Source organism: Rhinolophus sinicus, linkage group LG04 (genome assembly GCF_036562045.2).
Source record: "Rhinolophus sinicus isolate RSC01 linkage group LG04, ASM3656204v1, whole genome shotgun sequence".
NCBI classification, from domain to species: domain Eukaryota; kingdom Metazoa; phylum Chordata; class Mammalia; order Chiroptera; family Rhinolophidae; genus Rhinolophus; species Rhinolophus sinicus.
In genome coordinates, this window is record NC_133754.1 from 112367950 (window position 1) to 112391311 (window position 23362).

General features: G+C 47.5%; 1 protein-coding gene across 1 annotated transcript in view; it reads right to left on the minus strand.

Moving 5' to 3' along the window:
- Positions 1 to 23362, minus strand: part of PHF2 (PHD finger protein 2) — a 90990-nt gene that overhangs the window by 43640 nt on the left and 23988 nt on the right. The window contains exon 2 of the mRNA XM_074330235.1: positions 3265 to 3350. Coding sequence (XP_074186336.1) covers positions 3265 to 3350 — 86 coding nt within the window. The remainder of the gene's footprint in view (positions 1 to 3264; positions 3351 to 23362) is intronic.

Below are 23362 nucleotides of genomic sequence, written 5' to 3' on the forward strand. Positions count from 1 at the left end.
TGGGGGGATTCCCTGGGAGACGGGCTTCTCTTCTGTTAATAGTTCGTCTAGATCACGGGGCGCAGTGTCCCAGTGGGTATGCGGAGAGCTTTTGAAGTTCCAAAGCTCTTCCTGCACCAGATTCAGAGCCCGTATGTTTCAGCAGTTCTGTTTACTCCTGCAGGGATCCGCCCAGATAGGTGGGGTCAGGGGCGGGGTGGGTTGTGAGAGGTGGCCCAGAGCAATGGCGGCGACCACCACCACAGTGCATGGAAGTTCTTCATGTCTTTAGCACGGTGAGTGCGGGCTGAATCCCAGACTAGCAGACCTCTTTGGCCACCTCGCAAAACAAGTGGCAGCATTAAATCAACCCACTTCCTTATAACTGCTTGTGTGCACCAAGCTTTTTCGATTTCAAGAACATAAATGCCTGAAACACGTTAAACCTTATCTTTTCTTGCCTTTAGTGATGATTAGAGGTGGGGCTTTCTTTCCATCCAGATGAATTGCCAAAATACAGGTAACACGTGCATTTTCATAACCAGTGGAGGGAATATAGATTGACGAGGCACCCCTCTGATCAATTGTCATTTGAGATCCTTGCCCCATTAACACTGCAGTTTCATCCATAGCAATCATGTTGGAGAGTTGGTATTTAGAAAAGTCGATGCCATCAACAAAGGACTTGAATGCAAGTGCATGTTTAATAACTTCAGTGTCTTCCAGCTTGAACAGTGTTGTCGATCTTAGAGACAGTTCATATCGCTGAAGAAAGCCTTCCAGCTCGTGTTGTGATGCTTTGAATTCTTCTGGGGATATGTCTAACTGTGGTCCCATTGCAAGGGCAAGTACTTGAATATCAGCCCTGCACAACCAAAACCTTTGCTTTCCTGTCAGCAATCCATTCACAGATAATGTCTTCCAGCCAGGAAATAATGGTTGCCGACCTGATCCACACTGGTGCTTCTTAGCATTTCCCTCGTCCACCTGTTGAATGAGGTTATCGTACTCTGCTCGCCATTTTCAGACCATTCGGAGATTCAACTTCTTCTCTTTGCAGAAAGCTGTAAGATTCTTTCCCCGGGAGTCCTCCACGATTCCTTCCTTGTACTCGACAGAATAGCTCTTTCTTTTTGCACTCATCTTGTCTGGGGATCAGAATATTATTCCCTTTAAATCTACCATTAAATCAAGTGTTAATTGAAGACTTATGAGACAGGAGTGGCAACAAAAATGATGACAGTTAAGAATGATGGTCCACACAAAAGCGACGAAAAATTGCATGCACCAAAATTCAGAAAACATTTCTTTATTTCATACAAGTGCATTAAGTATGTCTGTTACAACACACGACGTATTGAATTATGAAGATTCATTTTAGATACAACCACGTCCGTTCGTTATCAAGTGAGCACATTATTTGTGCGTTGTGTCTGTATTCTGATTGGTCATTTGGCAATAAGTCTCGAGTTCATCTTTTTATATAGGCATTTACCTCTCATCCAAAGGTGCCCACTTGGGTATTTACAAATATTGAATTATAATTTATATTATCATTTATGTTAAGTATTAATGTCAATGATATTATTTATTTATATTTAATTATATATTAATATTATTTTATAATTCAATACATCCATCGTGTATTGCAACGGACGTACTAAATGCGTCAGTCTGCCTGACGATCTTAACTGGGGCTTATTTTTGGGGTAGGGCTTATATCATGAGCATCCTGAAAAATCATGCTAGGGCTTATTTTCCAGTTAGGTCTTATTTTGGGGGAAATACGGTACCCTCATAGACACATGCACGCACGCACACACATGCACATATACACAACCAGTGAGGGGCTGCCGGGTAGCACCAGGCTGCCCTCCCCACACTCCCTGGGGGTGGTTGGTTGTATGTATCAAGACAGGGTGCCTGCACTTGGCTTTCAGTGGTATAACAGGCAGCTGGAGACCAGCAGGCCTCTGCCCAAACCCAGGAGCACAGGAGCAGGGGCTGGGTGAGGCTGGCACACGTGCCCCCAACAGCAGACAAGCTGTCATTATCAGGGAACGTTGTACGGGAATTGGAGAAATCGGATTGTGTGCATATCAATGCCCACCTCGCACCCTGCTGTAACCCAACCCCAGCCCCGATTCAACTAGAGCCTCCAAACCACACAGAGGTGGCCCTGCTCCACCCTCCCCAAGCCCCCCAAGACAGCGCCTCCCCAGGACACTGGGCTCTACTGGCGGGACAGGAGAGGTCTGCAGATCCAGCCCTGCTTTGTCCCTGGCCCAGCCCCAGGGTCGCAGGGCATAGCCCCAGGTCCCCAACCTATTCATCTCTCCCAGACCCTGAGCTCTCCCAGTGGCTCAGGAGGTGCCAGAAATGCCACCAGTTAACCCATAGGGTGGTAGTCACCCTCTTGCATCTGCTGAAAAACAGTGACCAGACGAATGATCGGGCAACTAGGGCAGACACCAGGGCTGCCAACTCCTCGGGGTATGAGCGTAAGTTAGAAACTGCGAAACTTCCTGCTTCACGACAGCAGGGCTGGGATCCGCCACCAGCCAAGGCCAGCGTCCAGCCTGCACCTTGCGTGAGCAGCTCCCAACCCAGGCAGGAAACCAGAGGCCACACTAATACCCTACATGCCATCTGTCCTGTCCCCAGGTCAGGCCCTCCCTCGGTCCCTGCAGACCATAGCACCCATCCCCCAGTGAGCTCAGCCTTAGACCTCACCTCCCACCTCCCAACGTGGGCCCCTTGGAGCCACCTTGGATGAGGCTGCACCCTGGGGAGCCCAGACTGGAGGAACTGGCACACTCCCAAGGGACCAGAGGAAGAGGTGGGGGAGACAAAGCCCTTAGGAGGGGCAAACAGCAGTCCATTGGGAAAGGGAACTGCCTAAGATTCCCTGCAGCTGGGTGAGAAGGGAGGGAGAGCTGATCCCCACAATGCCAATGTCAAGACCCCGGCACGGCGGCGTCAGCTGTGCTGTCCCCTAGACAGCCCTGCATCACATCCCCGTCCCCGACGGGCTTGGGCCCTGCAGGTGCTGGAGTGTGCGGGTCCTGCCCAGGCCTTTGAGAGCCAGCGGGGTCTCTGCACAGCCACCATGAGTGCAGGAGCTGATCAGGCAGGGCTGCAGTGGGCCTGGCGGGGTCTCAGGTGTGGTAAACGAGGCTGGCGGTGGTCCCCAAGTACCAGGGTGTGACCACCCAGCAGTGTTACTCCAGCAAGCTGGGCCAGGTCAGTCAGGTACAAGGGGTGGCTGTGTGGCGCTGCACTTACAGGTGGACTTCCCGTGGGTCTTCTCGCAGTTTGGGCAGTGGTATATGTCGATGTCTGGGGCCTCTTCCTCTTCCACTCCAACACAGCTGAAATGCAGGAAACACAGACGTCACTAGTGTTCAACAATTCTGAGAGTGCTTCCCCTGCAATGCCCCGGGTAGCTGCTGCTCACCTCTTGTGAGGACCCTGGGCAGTGTGCGTGCAGATCAGGCATATTGTATGTGGGGACAGTGGCCCATTGTGTCAGGACACAAGGAGGAGGGAGGGAGAGGCAAGGAAGGTCTCACCATGCATGACCAGGAGAGGTGGGGGGACGAGGTTGTTCTGCGGGCCTGTCTCCATGAGAGCTGTCACTGCCTTGTCACCACAGAGCCCAGGGAGGATGGGGGCGGGGGGTGGGTTGCTTCACTGGGGGAAGCTCAGAGCCATGGGTGGGGCTCCTCTGGCCCCATGGGGGAATACCACAAGTCTCCATCCCTAGGGGGCAGCACCATGGTGCTGGGACAACTGGATATCAAAGAATGACACTGAACTCCTACCTTACACCATATATAAAAATTAACTGAAAATGGAGTAACAATGTAAATATAAGAGCTAAAACTGTAAAACTCTTAGAAAAACACGGGTAAATCTTTATAGGTTTGGATTTGGTCATAGATTGCTAGATATGACACCAAAAGCACAAGCAACAAAAGAAAAAATAAATTGGATGTCATCAAAATTTAAAACTTTTGTACATTAAAGGACACTATCAAGAAAGTGGAGAGACCATACACGAATGGGAGAAAATACTTGCAAATCATATACTTGATAAGGGTCTAGCATCCAGAATACATGAAGAACTTTACAACTCAACAACAAAAAGACAAACCAATTAAACAATGGGCAAAGGACTTGAATAGACATTTCCCCAAAGATGAGATAAAAATGCCAACAAGCTCATGAAAAGATGCTCCACATCCTTAGTCACCTGTATGCCACTGAAATGCAAAACAAAACCATGACATACCACCTCTTATCCACTAGGATGGTTTTAATTTTAAAAAGAAAAAAACAAAAACAAAACAAAACAGGAAAATACCAAGTGCTGGCGAGCACATGGACAAATGAGAATCCTCTTACATGGCTAGAGCGTATGTAAAATGGTGTGGTTTCTATGGAAACAGTATGGTGGTTCCTCAAAAATGTAAAGATAGAATTATCATATGACACAGCAATTCCACTTCTAGGTATATACCCAAAAGAACTGAGAACAGGGACTCAAACAAATCCTTGTACTCAAACCTTCATTGCAGCATTAGTCACCATAACTAAAAGATGGAAGCAACCCAAATGTCCATTAACTGATGAATGAGTAAACAAATTGTGGTGTAGCCGTACAATGGAGTACTACTCAGCCTTAAAAAGGAGTGTAGGGCTGACACATGCTACAACATGGATGAACCTCAAAAACTTATGCTGCATGAAAGAAGCCAGACATAAAAGGCCACATGTTGTGTGATCCCAATTATATGATATGCCCATATTAGGTAAATGCATAGAGACAGAAGACCTACTGGTGGTGCTTGAGGGTGGGGGAGAGGAGAAAGGGCCATGACTATTTAGTGGACATGCGGTCTCCTTTGGGATGAAATGTTTGGGAACTAGATAAAGGCAATGGTTGCACAACAGTGTGAATGTACTAATACCACTGATATGTTCACTTTAAAATGTTGATTGTATATTATATGAATTTTATCTCAGTTAGAAAGAAACAGAACCAGGCCTTGTGAGAGTGACACCATCCTGTCATCACCACCACAAACCCCATTATCGCTCAGGTTGGCTGGACACTCACTCTGAATAGGGCAGCAGCAAGAGCCCTAAATGAATTATTTTGGAACAACCCTGCAACAATGGGGATGATTATTACTAGCTCTACTTTACAATGAGGACACTGAGGCACAAGAGATTAGATGTTTCCCTAGACCCAGAGGTCTCCTCACTGTTCAGTAGGACAGTCATCCCCTCACCCCAGGTACAGGCCCAGCACTCAGCAGACAAAACCCTCTGCAGGCCACCAAGGACCGAGGTCCCAGACAGAATGCTATATGTGTAGCTGCTGATCCCGCAGTTCCGGGAACAGACCCGGCAGCCCAGAAAGACCTTGGCACATGTGTTTAAAAACATTAAGTTCATTCTTCACCTCAGAACATGAACCAAAAGGAAGTGCAAGCAGTCTGAAGAGTAGATTGTGAGGCAGCATGCGCGGGCGTGTGCGTCTGCTCTTACAGTACAACTGACTTTCTAAACAAACATACAAAAAAATGGGAAAAGAAACCAGAGAGAACACTGATGGATTGAAAGTGTTCCAAATCAGGAAAAACTTTCAAGTGCAAACCATGAAAAACATTTACAAAAAATACAGTGAACTGTTCTGATTCTTTCTCCAGAAATTGAAGGCCTCTCCCCACAGAAGAGCAAGGCAGAGCCAGGAACAGAGCAGGCACCCAGCTACTGCGGGAACCAGATGCCCCTCACCAACCACCCATGAAAGGCAGGCTATAATCACAGCATCATATCATTTTCACCTGACAAATTGACCACCACCAAACACAACGCACTGGTGAACCCTATGTTGGCAGCCAGACCACTGCTAGTCTGTCTCTAGAGAACAACCCTGGCCCGGCCGGCCTCTGTGTGCTCATCCATAAAGTGGCCTCATGACACAAGTGATCACACTGGATGAAGATGGCTGAGGCCAAGCAATGCACAGCTGTGCATGCAGTGAGCTCCACAGCCCACACTCACCAGGAGCCATAGGCTAGAGAGGGAGGCAGAGCCCTGCACCCATTCAGAATCGACCTGGTCCACAAACTGGACCCAGAACCCACACCCCAGTCCACACTCACATCCACACACCAGGGCCAAACCCCACGTCCATGCCCCAAGTTCACATCCTGTGTCCACAACCTGTGTCTACATCCCAAGTCTACACCACAGGTCTACATTCCAGGTCCACATCCCACATCTACACCCTGAGGCCACACCTCCTGTCCATTCTCCACGTCCACCCCCCATATCCTCACCCCAGGTGCATATCCCGAGTTCACACCCCACATCCACACTCTGAGTCCACACCTATGTCCATGCCCCGAGTTCACACCTTGCATCCACACCCATATCCCAAGTCTACACCATAGGTCCACACCCCATGTCCACATCCTAAGTCCATACCCCAGGTTCATGCCCCACATCCACACCCTGAGTCCATATCCCATGTCCACACCCCATGTCCACGTCCTGAGCTCACACCCCGCATCCACACCCTGTGTCCATATCCCATGTGTACACCATAGGTCCACACCCCATATCCACACTATACGTCCACACTCTGTGTCCACATCCTAAGTCCACACCCCAGGTTCACGCCCCACATCCACTCCCTGAGTCCACACCCCAGGTCCACATTCCAAGTTCACACCTTGAGTTCACACCCTGCATCCACACCCTGATTCCAAATGTCCTGCACACACTCCCTGTCCACAACCCATGTTCACAGCCCAGGTCCACACCTCATATCCACAGACCAGGTCCAAATCCTAAGTTCACACCCCGAGTCCACACCCCACCTCCACACCCCAAGTTCACACCCTGCATCCACACCCTGAATCCACGTCCCCTGTGCACATTGCCTGTTCATAGCCTAAGTCTACACTTTAGGTCCACCTGGGATAGGTCCACACCTCAAGTCTACACCCACTGTCCACACCCCACATTCACACTCCAGGTCTACATCCCGAGTCCATACCCAGCAGTGGCTCCATGCTGTCTTCTCACTGGTAGCTCCTGGAGCAAACAGACATCAGGACAGCCCACCTCCCCAATGGGTCTGCCTCTGTGTCAGCAGTTGCCATCCATACCTGTGGCTATCGTGTTCCCTCGTCAGCATCTGCCACAGGGACCTGGGGATCTCCAAGGAGAGCAGCAGGCTCTACCCCGAGACCTCTGTGTGCCACCGCCACCCAAAGGCTGCATGAAGGTTGAGTTATAGGTCAATCAACACACCTGAAAATACAACCCCCTCCCCCAGGGGGCGGTCCCCAGCCCTGGTTACTAAGACAGGCTCCCCAAGCACGGCCTGCTAGTCCCACATGCCCCTGAAGCCACACTGTGTTCTAGAAGGCAGAGGGGACCAGCCCACATGACAGGTGGGGAAGCTGAAGTCAAGGGGTCATGACCATGCACATGCCACCAACCCACCCCACTCTCTAGGGCTCTCTCTTCACCCCCTGAGGCTGCAGGTCTCACCTGGGTGGGATGGAAGCCCGGCACTGAGAGGAAAAGTGAGAGGCGGGGACAGTGGGTCCCTTATTCTGCCCCGAACACCTCGGGGCCACCCCTCACCAGGGAGAGACAGCTAGGGCCTGGGCCACAGCCAGGTGCTGGGGCCAAAGCCAGGGCCACCCACCAGGGGATGACCACAGGCAGGCCGGCCAGCCACGCCGCCTAACAGGGATGCAGCAGCACCCCCAGGACTGGCCGCCAGGCCCCAAGTGCCTATGCCTGCAATGCTGACAAGGGCCACCTGGCCTGTTCCCTAAGGCCCTGGAAGCAGATCACTGGCTGTGCTGTGTGATGAGGGGACAGCTCTAGCTCCCGCCCAGCGTGTGCGGAGGGTCCAGGGACCCCACTGTTCACTGTGAGCTCCTGTGCACTGGGAACTTGGCCACGTCACAGTCAGCTCTATCCTCACTGGGCGGGCCGTTCACCGAAACCACTCACTTATTTTATTATCCCAAAGTGAAGGCTTTCAGAGTGACCCTTAAGAAATTATTCAGGAAATTACCCAAAAATCTGAGAAGAGAACAATAGCTACAGAAAAGTCGGAGCATTTCCGCTGCACTAAAGCCAGGAGCACGGACACTGGTGTTGCAGAGCCTATCCCGCTGGCCCACACCGTGGTGTGCGTGAGCAAGGCTATCCGCTTTACTAATGCAGCAGGCGAGTGGTTAAAGAGCTTCAGTCTGAAGAAGATCCCAAACGTGCACGTGCCTGTGGATGGACGTCCATGCCACGCCCTCTGCAGGGACCCTGGTAAGGGTCACCCGCGCCCACGCAGCTGGAGCTCACTGATTTGGAGGTCATGTCCCCATGGAGACCGCTGCTGGCTCAGGACAAGAGCTGGGAGCCCGAGGACTTCCCCAGATGGCTGTGGGGCTCAGCACACCCAGCCTGGCCGGCTGGAACTCCTGTGTCTGCAGTCAGGTGCCCAAGGCCTCGCCTGCCTCCTCTCCAAGTGATGTGTGAAGGGACTACGTGACGTAGACAAAGGCTTGGTAAGGACCTGGGTGTGCCAAGGAGGGGGAAGGATGGTCCTGTTAGCACTGGGTCCCAGATTTGGGGATTCTCGACAGAGGGGGGGCACTACCCTCCTTGGAAGCAGGCACTAGCACCCACCCCATGCTCTAGGCCCAAGCAAGGGTTCCAAAGTGACCTACAGGAGGTCCAGGGACAGATGGAGGCTAAGGGCCACCCGCTGGCTGAGAGCCAGGCACTGGCCACAGCGGGGCCCTACTGTGTCTATGTCCCTGAGACCGCCACGTCTGCACAAGGCAGTCCAGACCGAAGATCGGCCCATGCAGACTGCGGCCTGGGTAGTTAAGTGAGGCCAGGGCCAGGGGCCAGGTGAGCACAGCTGTGGTGGCAGGGAGAGCAGGAGGATGATATGTGGAGACGGGGAGAAGGGGGGAAGAGAGAGCGAGCGAGCACCAGAGCCCAGGCAGTTACTCAGGGCAGAGAGGAGACCAGGAGCTGGGAGGGGTGTTGCCGGGCCAGGGGAGAAGACAAAAGCCACCCAGGAGATCAGTTCTAAAACACAACAACTTCAACGGCTCTGACACCTCAGCAAAGAGACACAGTCAGCCAGATAGTTGCAGTTTGTTCTTTTTCACTCTGGGGAGAGCAGTAGCCCCATTGGCAGTAAGCCTTCCTGGGGTACAGGAGCTTCAGGGATCAAATCCAGGGTTCCTGGCTTGAGCATCCTTTTTGGAAGGCCGCAACCATCCCGGGTGGTGGGCAGCAGGTGGCGGCCACCTAGGACAACTCCTAGACCTTGCCGGCCCTGCCCGCCCTCCCCATTGCCAAGAACCCAGGTCAGCCACTCCCAGGGCTCCGAGGATACAGACTCAAATGAACAAGTCGTGTTTCCATCAACCTATGGGCCTCTCAGAGACCCGGGGATGGCACTGCCTGTGTGACAGCTGAGGACTAGGGTGAGACAGGGACCAAGGACTGAGCCAGGCCTCACACTGTAAAGAAGTGGAGACTACTGGCCGGTGCAGTGACAAGGTAGGGACGAGACACTCAGTGTGCATCAGGGGCACGGGGGCCGAGGCTGCACACTCCACAGGCCGTGGCCCACGAGGCAATGGCTAGGACCAGCAGCTCCGCATGGCCACAAAACGGGGACGTGAACAAGTACATGAAAGCTGCTGTGTCCTGTCACCACGTACATGCCACAGAATACACTGTGCAGAGTGTTCTGTGTGGCTGGGATACTGCTAAACTAATTGTAAAACAAGAAGAACGAAGTAGGTCTTTACATACTGACCTGGAAAGAAATTCATAGCATATCATGAGGTGAAAGGCAGGGAAGAGGAGAATGTGTACAATGCAAAGCCCAGCAGTTTGGGGATGTGTGTCATGTGTGCATGAGTGTGTCCATACGTGTGTGTATGTGCCTGCGTGTGCCTGTCTGTGAGCTCATGCAGTCCACCCTGCTGAGGAGTCCAGGTGGTGAGAACCGGGGAGGGAGGAGGTTGCATTTTCAGGGGGGCACGACTCCTTGAGTCCTGAGATTGGTTTGATCTCAGCCCGGAGTGACCCTGGCACACCGCAATGAGTCAACCTCAAACAAGGTTAAAGCTAATTTAGTGCCCAGAGCCCAGGAAGTAGAAAGATAACAGAATTTTCAAAGGTGGAGGGGGGTGGGGTACAGGAACAAGCCACCAAAGAAATTGGTGAAGAAAAAGAAACTGACGGGGTGGAAGGGTGCTGAATTCAGAGCCTTGCAAAGCCGCAAAAGCCATCGGAATCGCCCAAGCATCCTCAGGGAAGGCCTGCTCCTTGTGCCGACCCTCATGGCACCGAGGACCAGGGGACAAGAGAAGTGGATTCTCTTAGGGGGTTCCCATAGAAATCCCTGCCCTCCCACCAGGTGGCGTCTTGTGAGACTTTCCAGACAGGAGCTTCCCCAGGGCACAAGCTGCGGGGCTCCCTGGCATGGGCATCCCATACTCCAGTGCTTAGCATTTATGAATCAGGGATGGAATTATGTCCTGATTCCACAATTAGATTGCATGGTTGTCAAGAGCGTATTGTCAAGAGCGTTGATTTAAGATAAATCACAACTTCTGTAACCTTGTTCTGATATTTATTTATTTTTTAGGAGGGAGAGCCTCAAAAAAAGGAAGTGGCTCCTTTCAGTCCCAGAGGGGAGAAGGATGGGCAGAGCGTCCCTTCACGGGCTGGCCCTGCAGCATGGGTGGGAGGCACTGAGGGGCTCAGTGCGGTACTGATCTGTCAGTAACGCTCATGATGTGGGCAGGGACTAACGCAGAAGGAGCCTCCCACAACAGTCCTGTGTGCCGAGAGCTTTAAAAAGGTTTTCATCCCATAGGACAGTAATTCCATATCTACAAACCTATTCTAAGGCAAAAAGTAGAAATGCACGCAAGATGCCTGTGCAAGACGGGTGTGGGGACAGAGCCCCAGAAAGCAGTTTCTAGGCTGTCGGCCTCACATAGAAAGGTGCTGGCTCAGGTAGTAAATGGCCATCAACTGTGATTGGATGGCCATCAGCTGTGGCTAGTTGGCCGTTAGCTGTAACCAATGAGCCATTGGCCACTAATATAACTGCCATGGCTTTGCTAGCAGAAAATGGGGGCTAGCAAGAAGATGGTGGCTGAGCCTGCAAGCGGTGCAGTGAGGGTTGCGAACAGTGTGGCTCCTGCTTCCTGTGTCTCCAACCCAGTCGCCAGCGAGAATATAGTGGTGTGACTCCCCTATCTATGGCTCCGTGGGTGTTCCTTTTTGGCCTCACCATGTCCTGCGTTCTTATGTGGGGAGCGGGAGCTGAGACCCCGCAGGCTGCCCCACACGACACTTGTGTTCTTGTACAGGGAGTGGGAGCAGAGACCCCGCATGACACCCTGCATAACAACGGGTCATCCCAAGATTACTTAAAATAGCAAAAAGCAGGAGCAGCAAATTCCTCCAGCCAGGAGGTCAGATATCCACTTCATGCTGCACTCACATGGCGGAGTATTATGCAGCCATTAAAACTCATTGTCTCATGTTTGAGTTTAGATGTTTAAGATCTACAGACACTAAAACTAAAGCCCTTGTGCAGCATGACACACAGGACGGCTCTGTGCTGGTGCTAGACACGGCATGCTCATTTTCTCTTTATACTTTTCTGTACTTTGCTAAGTCACGGAAAACTGTGAGTATTCTCTTTGTAGCAGGCAGCAAGTCATGCTTTAGTTTGAAGGTTTGAATGGTCCCCGAGTGCCCCTTCCCAGCTCACCTCCTCCTGTCCTTCATGGGTCCTGGTGCCCTGTGAAGAAAGCCACCTGAGCCAGACCCCTGATTCAACCAGGTCTTCAGAGGACAAGTCACAAAAATGAGCAGGAAAAGGAAAAGAGGGAACAGCTGGGAGAGCCTGGCCAGCCTGGGGCGGTGGGGGGCATGTGCAGAGGGTGATGCCATTGCCCAAGGATGGCAGGTGACACTGTCCCACAGAGGAGGGGTCTCATTCCCTCCTGGAGGGTGTCCACTGTGGGGACTCAGTGCAGCAGGACCCCCTAGGGTCACAAGCCCATTTGGCTTCCACCTGGCCCTCATGGGGACCCAGCCACAGAACAATGACAGGGCTTTGGGGGCCCAGATGAGATCTATGTGCTGAGTCCCAGATGCAGCTCCATGGGGAAAAAGCAGTGTGATGACTGTCAGCAACCACTGGGCTTTGGGGTAACTATCACACAGCCATAGATAGATAACCAGGATTATGGAAAGGAACTGGATGCTCAGAAGAGATGAAAACAGGTTCTGAAATGCAACAACAGTCGTCCTCCTGGCCCCTGCAGGAGGGACAGGTGAGCTCAAGAGGGGTTGTATGTACAATACCCAGCACAGTGCCTGGCAACAGCAGGGGCCTGTGAAGTTAGTTTACTGCTTGTCATGTCCATCAGCACCATCACATCACATCATCATCACCGTCATCATCGCCACCATCACCATCACCATCATCATTACATCATTTTTACCGCCACCACCTTCACCAACACATCACCATCACCATCTTCTTCATCACCATCATCACCACCACCACCATGACCATCACCATCACCTTCATCAACACCATCATCATCACATAATTTTCACCACCATCACCATCACCATCATCACCTTCACCACCTTCCTCCTCCTCATCCCCATCATTGTCATCACCATCACCACCATCACCACCATCACATCATCACCACCACTATCAATCCCATCATCACCATCACTTTCCCCTGCTGGGTTGATGGACTATGACACATGCTATCATTTCTGACAGCAAGTGGCTGAGAAAGAGCAAAATTGCAGATGGAATCACAGAATCCACATGGGAAGAACCAACATTCATTCCCTCTTCCCACTTGTGCCATCTCCACTTCTCCAGGCCTCTGAGGTGAGCAGACCACAGCCCAGGCCCTTCCCATCTCCAAGATGATGGAGGGGTTGGCAGCCTCTGACCAGCTAAGCCCCGTCCTGCCTCACTCCAAGTTTTTTCCTTCCTGGCCACAATACTCTTTTTTGTGTGTTCCACACACTTCCCTTCAACAGAATGGAGTGTCCAGGAGAAATGGAAGTCATAGGGGAACAGAAGCCAGGGAAGCAAGCTGGAGAGGAGCCTGTACCATCCTCCAGTCATCGCTGAGAATGCCACTCATGGGAACCTGGAGAAATCCCAGCTGTAGGTGAGGAAAGCAGGGCCCAGGACGCAAGAGCAGCACATGCATCCACACCTACAACAGAAGCAGACATACGCTGGTGGGGCACGTGGAGTTTGCTCCTCTCTCCTAGTTCAATAGTTTAAACAAGGCAGACCATGACTCTATAAACCGGTATCGCTCACTCTAGTGGCAGGAGATGGAGGGCACAGTCCCCGGCATCCACGTGCCTCTCCTGCCAGCTGCCTTGGGGCAGGTGACTGGCATCCCTACTCTCTATCATCTGGAAAAGAGGCACCAAAGGTGATGTGAGGGGCAGCGTGAGGATTAACAACGAGAGGGGCAGGGCGGGGGGGTGGGGGCAGCATGGGGCCAAGGAAAGTGTCCTGAGTCAGGCAGAGCGCAACGCTGGGGCATCTACAATGGGTGCCATGGGCAGGGAAAGAACCCAGGCCTCCCCTGGCACAGAGGACAGACTCTGCCTGCTCAATGCCACTGTCGCCTGAGAGGGCTCTCCCCACCCAACTCCTATTTTGAAAACGTAAACCTTACAGAAATGTTGATAGATTAGTTCAATGGATACCTGTGTTCTCTTCACTCACATTCTCAAATGGTTAACAATTTGCCTCATTTGCTTTACATCTCTGTCCCCCAATTCATCAGTCTGAAGTCTCCTAAAAACAGGGCCCTGTGCACCATAATCATGGCATCAAAGTCTAACCCCAAGTTGTGTCCTAACGTAGGTGTCTACACATTCACATTTCCCCAGTTGTCCCAACAACATTCTTCACGCTGTTATGGACCCAGGCTCCCACGTGGCACTGGCTGCTGGGTGTCTACGCTCCTTAAACAGGGATGTGCTTTTTGTTGTTGGCAGCACTGCCTTTTGCAGGCTCCTGGACAGTGGTCTCTCCAGAGATACATTCTGGACTGTCTGGCATTCTCACACAACCTCACTGGGCTGTGTTTCTGGTGTGGGTGCCCCATGTTTGGTGTTGGTGTGGATCACACACACGGGTCAGCCTGTCCCCTGCAGGCACAAAGACTGGAGTCTCTTGGCCAAGGCAAGTCCGCTGTCAGGTGATGAAGATGGGACTCTGTCAGGGGTTCCTCTGCTGCCCCACGAACTCTGACCTCTGGCTTCAGCATCCAGAGATGTCCCCGCAGGAATCATGTATTACCCTGGTGGGACGTTTTACACTTAGTGACAGGTCCTGGCAGTCAGACTGGCTTGGCAATAGGTCCAGACTGGAGCAGGGAGCTTCTGGGAAGGTTCTGAAAATTGGATCCCTAGCCCCACTCACCCTACTGGGTCAGGCCCATTTCGAAAGACAAGCCAGGCCCGGGAGCTCCTGCAGCAGGGCCTGTGTAAAGTCCATGAGGACCAGGGTGTGGCCAGGGGTGTGCCCTGTCAGCCCTGGAAACTGGGGGCTATAAATTCCTTCCTAGGGGGACACAGAACCCCGCTCAGAAAAGCAGCCCACACGCAGAGCCCAAGTTCCAGAATCATTCTCATCAGCATCCTCCGCCCTCAGCCAATCTGTGCCAAGGGGCCGGCTCTGCCTCGTTATCTAGGAATTCACTACTCAGGTGCATGTGTGGACTATACAAAACCCAAGCATGACTGGTGGAAACCACAGACGAAGCTAAGACCCCTGCCCATGCGACGTAAGTCACTTATCTCTGGAGCCTGTTACTCAGCTCTAAGGGAACTGCTCGGCCTGGCTCCTCTCCAAAGTCCCAGAGGCACTAAAGCTCTGTGACCTAGAAACCTAAGGGCCACCCTCGTCCCAGAGGAAGCATGGAAGTCCTTGATTTCCCATCGGCACAGTCTCTCCAATAAAGGACCCAATAGAAACGCTGTCGGCAGGTTTAGTTTAGATAGCTGTTTGTTGGAGAGAGGAAAGCAGGTACACAGGCTCAGGGCCCTAATTAACCAGGGCCATGTCAGGACTGGCTGTGGGCCCTGAGGGAGACATGGCCCTTCCTTCTCGCACACCACAGAGACGTAGCCCAGGGGGACAACAGCCTGTGGTCCTATGAGGGCACCCTGACACCAGTCTCACAGACACAAGAACCCAAATAATTCCAAACAGTGAGCAGCAGCAGCAGGAGTGAGAAACACAAGTGCCCAAATCAGTGACTGCTTTCTGTGGAGTCTTACATGCATCTGGAGACCTTGTCTCCCTGTCAAGGACGCAGTAAACAGTAGGAAGGCTATTTTCGTAGGAGAAAACATAATGAAACTGCCTGACCAGTGATTTAAATTGTGACTTTAAGAAAACGGTTTATAGAAAAGGACATAAATGGTTTTTCAACATATGGAACGAAGACATCCCACCTCTCGGCCGGCACAGCACTAGGAGGTTGCCGAGCACATGGGGTGCTGACGCCGCAGACACACACAAGCATTCCCAATGGCCTCTAGGGTGGGAGCTGCTAGTGTAAGAACATGTACCCCCTTGTCTGTGGCCCTTGTCCCAGAATGCACAGGTACACAGCGTTTACTGCAGCAGCAGCTAGGGGTCCATCTGTCTGTGCACAGGGGATGCAGAGCTGGGCCCATAGGGAGGGAGTAGGCAGGTGTGAGGGGACAGAGCTGTGGCCCCCATGGAAGACTTGGATAAATGTATGGAATGCCAAGAAGTACAAACTCCACACTTTCTGATCTGGAACAATCTCCAGGATGTGTTGTTCAGCAAAGAGCATTGCAGAAGAGTGTAGGGCACACTCCCATCTTTTGTGGGGCATTGAAGGAAATGCATACGCATGCTCCTCTGTGATGAGAATGTTCTGGAAAGACTCAGAAACATGACCCCAGTGGCCATCTCTGGAGAAGTCTGGTGGTCAGTGGGGAGGGGACAGACTTGTCGCTGGAGACAAATTTTTGACTGCTGAATTTTTCCTCTGTGTGCATACTGCTATCTGCCTTCAAAAAGTTTAAAGAACAGCTATAATCTTAATAAACTGATTTGATTCAAATCAGAGCTATTTGAATTTTTTAAAGTACATGCAAAGAGTTTTAAGAAAATACTCTTCTGACTCTCAAAAATAAATCTATATAGAATGCAGGTCAAAGGCAAGCATTCATGGTAAGTGTTCAGAACTTCCTGAGCGTGCCATGCCTGGGCAAAAATTTAAGGCTTTTGCAGCATCAGGAGCGAAAGGTTCAGCAAAAATGCATCCTGTCCAGCCCTCTCTTTTGGGAGATGAGGACACTAAGGACAAGCGTGGACAGCAGGCCTGCCCACTATACTTTCAGTCCTTCAATAAGCCATGTTTAGCGCTGTTCTGGACAAAGTGAGAAGTGGGAGGCCTGACGCACAGTGAGGGCTTTCCCTGATGCCACTCTAAGGAAACGTGGAGGACATGACAGAAGCCCCAGAGGTCACAGGTCACACAGCTGAGCCCTCACAGACCCACCACATTTCCACATGGCAGAGACCCAGCGGCCACCTAGAACAACCTGCCAAATGGGTCTGTGCATGGAGGATACAGCACTGGGCCCATCGGGAGGGAGTGGGCAGCTGTGGCGCCTGCTCAGCTCAGCAAGGAATGGGAGTCCAGAAACAGCAGCCCAAGGCCTATGCAGTTCATGGAGTGCCCTGCGGATGTGCATTGAGCGCTGTCAGATCTTATTTTTCAAGAAAACCTGGAAATGCACATCTTTAGGTTAACTCTCCTGATTTTAATATATTGCAGCTAAAGGAACCATTTTTGAAAACCCTGTGTGAACCAACACCATGGGCCCAGCAGATTCCTGTGGCCCAGTGTGACGAGCCAGTGGGCAGTTTGCACCTCTGCCCCTCCCCAGTCACCAGGTCCTCCTTTGCTCCAGGCAGCCAAACCCACCTGAGACCCTCCTTCACAGCCTCAGCATCAAGGTGGTAAGAGGTCCCACCAACCTCTGAGTCCTTCCACCGTTCCCTCCATGGTTTCAGTGGTGATATCTGGGGTCCCCTCCCCTGCTAACACAGGATCTGCACACACCCTAACTGAGAGGCAATCCAGTGACCTAGGGACCACACCTGTATGAGGAGACTCCAGTCCTGGGGCCGCTCTGGGATATCCACCTGCAGAAACAACAGCACATCTGGCATGCAGCCACAGGATGCTGAGACGCAGGCTTCCTTGGACAGAGTCCTGGTTCTACCCAGGCCTGCAGCAGCATCAGGATGACCTGGAAGGAGGAGGCTAGCCTGGGTGCTGCCTCTGGACCTCCCTTAGCCTCCTTGTCCATAAACTACAACAAGAAAACCTGCCCTGCACCTTATCTGTGCCAGAAAAGCCTAAAAAACTCACAAACCAAAGCATCCAGCAATAGGGGAGCTAGTAGATCAGTATCCACCTAATAGATTGTTATGCACCCAAATGTTGTACTGAGGGACATGCTCATGCCATGATATGGGAAACAGCACACTGACTCATCCTTTTATCCACACAGAAAAGAGAGACAAACATGTACAGAGGTTACAAGTGAGCACCTCTGAATGGTGGCATACAAGTGGGACAGTTTTCTCGCCTTTAAAATAGTCTTTTTGCTACAAAAAAAATAAGCATTCTGAAGACAAAAAAAGTATAGTCTGAAGAGATATGCTTTCTCTGATATGGAAGGCATCTTGGAATTATCATATCAGGAGTTAAAATAACTATGATTAATATTTTAAGGGCTTTAATGGAAAAAGTGGACAACATGTAAGAACAGATGGACAATGTAAGCACAGAGACGGATCCTAAGAAAGAAGCAAAAGGAAATGCAGAAATTAAAAACAGTTACAGAAAAATGCCTTTGATGGGCTCATCATTCGACTGAAGGCCAAGAAGGAATCAGTGAGCTTCAAGATAGGTCAATAGAAACTTCTGAAAGTGAGCAAAGAGAAGAAAGAAATAAAAAAACAGAACAGAATAACCAAGGATTGTGGGGCAACTACAAAATGTGTAACATATGAGTAATAAGAATACCAGAAGGAGAAGTGAGAAAGGAACAGAGGATATATTTGAAATAATAAGTGGCTGAGAATTTTCCCAATTTAATTAATGGCAGACACAAAACAACAGATCCAGAGAACTTAGAGAACACCAAGCCAGGGTTGGGAGGGGGAACAACCCTACATTTAGTCATAGCACAAACTACAGAAAATCAAAGACAAACAGAAAATCTTGAAACAAAAGCCAGAGGGGGAAAAAACCCTTTATTTATAGAACAGCAAGGATAAGAATTACATTACACTTCTCTTTAGAAACCATACAAACAAGAAGTAGCATGAAATATTTAAAAGGTTGAAAGAGAAAAAACCCCACCAACTTAGTATTTTCTATCCTGCAAAATTATCCTTCAAAAGTGAAGGAGAAATAAAGACTTTATCATACTAACAATAATTGAGGGAATTTTTCACAGGCAGATCTGCCTTGCAAGAAATTTTAAAAGAATGTCTTCAGAGAGAAGGGAAAGAACATAGGTCAGAAACTTTGATCTACATAAAGAAAGGAAGAACATTACAGAAGGCATAAATTAAGAGAACATAAAAAATTTTTTTCTTATTCTTAAGTGACCTAACAGATAATAATGTGTTCAAAATAATAATAGCAACAATGTACTTGGTGATTATAGCTTACGAGTAAGTGAAATGAATGATGGCAATGTTACAAGAGACAGAAGGGAAAAACTGGAAATATTCTGTTATAAGGAACTTATACTACCCATAAGTTGTATAGGGTATTTGAAAGTGGCCTTGGCTTAGCCAGAAAGGAAGGAAGGAAGGAAGGAAGGAAGGAAGGAAGGAAGGAAGGAGGGAGGGAGGGAGGGAGGGAGGGAGGGAGGGAGGGAGGGAGGGAGGGAGGGAGGGAGGGAAGGAGGGAGCGAGGAAGGGAGGGAGGGAAGGAGGGAGGGAAGGAAAGAAGGAAGGAAGGAAGGAAGGAAGGAAGGAAAGAAAGATATAGATCAAACTAAAGGGCAACCACACACAAAAAAAGTTTAAAATAAAGTATAACTGACATACTAAGAGAAAAAAATGAAATTATATGAAATGCTCAATTATAAAACCAGGAAAGGCAAAAAACAAAAAAAGAGTGAAGACAAAAAAAACAAAACAAATAACAAGAGCAACAAATAGAAAACAGAAACAAATACGGTAGATATTAATCCAATGTGATCAATAATCAGTTGGTCGGAATATCCAAATTAAAAGACAGAGACTGTAAGAGTGGGGGAAAAAACAAGACCAACCATACATTGTCCACAGAAACCCACTTTAAACATAAAAGACACATATAGATGAAAAATAAAGGGATAGTGTGGGTACAGCGGATATAGGAACTATCTCTGATTTTTGCTAATGTTTGCTGTGAACCTAAAACTACTCTAAAAAATAAAGTCTGTTAAAAAATAAATAAAAATAATTTTAAATGGAGGGAAAAGAATAACGGGATAAAGAGAATGATACACCATGGTATACTGATCAAAAGAAATCCAGAGTAACTTTATTAATTTCAGACAAAGCAACCTTTGAGCAAGAAATATCATCATTACATTACTATGGAGCATTGCATAATGATAAAGGGGTTATGTTTTCCAAGAAGACATAGCAATGCTTAACGTGTCTGTGTCTAAGAACAGAGCATCAAAATGCAGTTGGTAAAAACTGATAGACTACAAGGAGAAACAGATGAAACAACTATTATATGGGAGATTTCCACATCCTCTACCAATAACTGATAGACCTAGCAGACAAAAAATCAGTCAGTACAAAGTTGAACTGAACAACACCATCCATCAACTGGATTTAATTGACATTATAGAGTACTTTGTCTAACAAAATCAGAATAAACATTCTCAAGCTCACACAAAACATTCACTGAGAGTGATCACATTCTAGGCAATAAAACACATATTAACAAAGTTAAAATAATAGAAATCATACAAAGGATATTCTCACATCACAGTGAAATTACACTAGAAATCATTACAAAAAGATATCAGGAAAACATCAAAATACTCAGGGATTAAACAATTTACTTCTTGATAACACATAGACAAAGACTGAGGAGAAATTTTTAAACATTTCTAACTAAACGAAAATTAAACACAAGAAAATTTGTGGGATACAGTCAAAGCAATGCTTAGGAGGACATTTATAGCCTTGAATGAACACATTACAACATAAGATCTAAAACCAACAATCTCAGCTTCCACCTGAAGAAATTAGAAAAATAAATAAATTAAATCCAAGTAAGCAGAAGGAAAGAAATAATAAAAACTAGAGCAGAAATCAGTGAACTTGAAAACAACAGAGAAAAAAAGAGGAAAGATCAGCCAACTGATAAGCTTCTAGCCAGGTTAACAAAGAAAAAAATAGACTAGACAAATTATTAGGTTGGTGCAAAAGTAATTGCGGTTTTTGCAATTATTTTTAACCTTTTAAACCACAATTACTTTTACACCAACCTAATAGTAACATAAGAAATGAAAAGAGGGGCCATCACTACAGATCCCATGGACATTAAAAGAATAATAAAGGAATATTATAAATACTATGAACAAGTCTATGCTCACAAATTTGATAACCTAGATTAACGGAACCAATTTCTTAAAAAATTCAATCTACCAAACTCACACAAGGAGAAATAAAGAATCTGATTTGTCCTCTATCTATTAAAGTATTAAATTAAAAGCTACTGCTCTGCAAAGATCCTTTTAAGGGAATAAAAGATAAGTCACAGACTGAGAGAAAATCTTTGTAAAACATATTATCTGATAAAAGACCAACATCCAAAAATATACAAAGAACTCTTTAAAACTCAATAATAAGAAAACTAACAACCCAATTTAAAAATGGACAAAAGACCTAACAGACATCTCACCAATAAAGATATGCAGATGGCAAAGGAAACTGAATCAACTATTAATAACCTTCAAAAACAGAATGCACAAGGCCTAGATGGGTTCTGTGATGAATTACATATTAGATTTAAGGACAATATTATACCAATTTTCTACAATCTCTTCCGGAAATTAGAAGCAGAAGAAATACTTCCTAACTCATTCTGAGGCCCAGCATTACCTGAAGGACATAGAAAGGAGAACCAGACAGACAGGGAGACCAGACAGATAGAGACAAGAAAGGAAAACTACGGACTAATATCTCTCAATCACATAAATGTACAAATCTTGTAGAAAACATTCACAAATCAAACTCAATACTGTATAAAAAGAATACATGACCAAGAGGGATTTATTCCAGGTACGCAAGGCTGGTTCAATATTTGAAAATCAATTAATGTAATCCAACACATACACAGGCTAAATAAAAATCATATGATCACATCAATAGACGCAGGCAAAGCATTTGACAAGATTCAACATTCCTTCATAATAAAAATTCACAGCAAACTAGACAGAAGGGAACGTCCTCCACTTGCCAAAAAAACAGCTACAAAAACCAACAGTTAACATTATACTTAATATGAGAAAGTAGATGTTTTCCTCTAAGATCAGGAACAAGGCAAGGATACTCACTATCACTATTCCTATTCAACATGGTACTGGAAGTCCTAGCCAATGAAATAAGAAAAGAAAAGAATATATATGCAGATTGGGAAAGAAGAAATACAACTGTCTTTAATTGCGGATGACATGATTGTCAATGTAGAAAATCCCAAGCAATCAACCAAAGAACTCCTGGAACTATGAGTGATTATAACAAGGTTGTGGGTTACAAGGTTAATGTACAAAAGTAAATTGCTATCCTATATATCAGCAATAAACAAGTGGAACTTGAAATTAAAAACAATACCATATACATTAGTACCCTCCAAAATGAAATGCTTAGGTATAAATCTAACTATGTACAAGAGCTATATGAGGAAAACTATAAAACTCTGATGAACAAAATCAGAGAACTAAATAAATGGAGAGACAGTCCATATTCATGGAAAGGAAGATTCAATACTGTCAAGATGTCAATTCTTCCCAAATTCATGTCTAGATTCAATGAAATTCCAATCAAAATCCCAACAAGTTATTTTGTGGATACTGACAAATTGATTCTAAAGTTCATATGGAGAGGCCAAGGAGCCTGGAATAGCCAATTCAATACTGGAGAAGATCAAAGCTAGAGGACTGACACTACCTGACTTCAAGACTTACTACAAAGCTATAGTAATCAAGACAGTGTGATATTGACAAAAGAACAGACATATAGATCAGTGGAACAGAACAGAGAGCCCCAGAAATAAACCCACATAAATATGGTCAACTGATCTTTGATAAAGAAGCAAAAGCAATACAGTGGAGTAAGACGGTCATTTCAACAAAAGGTGCTGGAACAACTGGATATCCACATGTAAAAAAAAAGTGGGTCATAAACCTAAATGTAAAATACAAAACTATAAATCTCCTAGAAGATAACAAACAAGAAAACCTAGGTGACCTTGATTTGATTATGACTTTTTAGATACAATACCAAAAGCACGATCCTGAAAGAAAATTGATAAAACTGGACTTCATTAAAATTAAAAACTTTTGCAAAAGACACTTTGAAGGAAATAAAAGATAAGCCACAGACTGAAAGAAAATCTTTGCAAAACATATATTTGATAAATGAGTAGTATCCAAAAAATATACAAAGAACTCTTAAAAACTCAGCAAGAAAACTAACAACCCAATTTAAAAATGGACCAAAGACCTAACAGATATCTCACCAAAGAAGATATGGAGATGGCAAATAAGCATATGAAAAGATGCTTCACATCATATGTCGTCAGAGGAATGCAAATTAAAACAACAATGAGGTACATATGCATCTATTAGAATGGCAAAGATCTGGAACAATGATGACACCAAATGCTGGTGAAAGTGTGTAACAACAGGAATTCTCACACGCTGCTGGTGGGAATGCAAAATGGTACAGTCACTCTGGAAAACGGTTTGACAATATCTTGGTATTTACTCAAATGAGTTGAAAACAAGACGACAAAAACCTGCACATGGATGTTTATAGCAGTTTTAGCATCATTGCGAAAACGCAGAAACCAAGATGTCCTTCAGTAGGCAAATGGTCCATCCAGACAAGGGAATATTATTCAGTGGTAAAAAGAAATGAGCTATCCACAAGAAACTG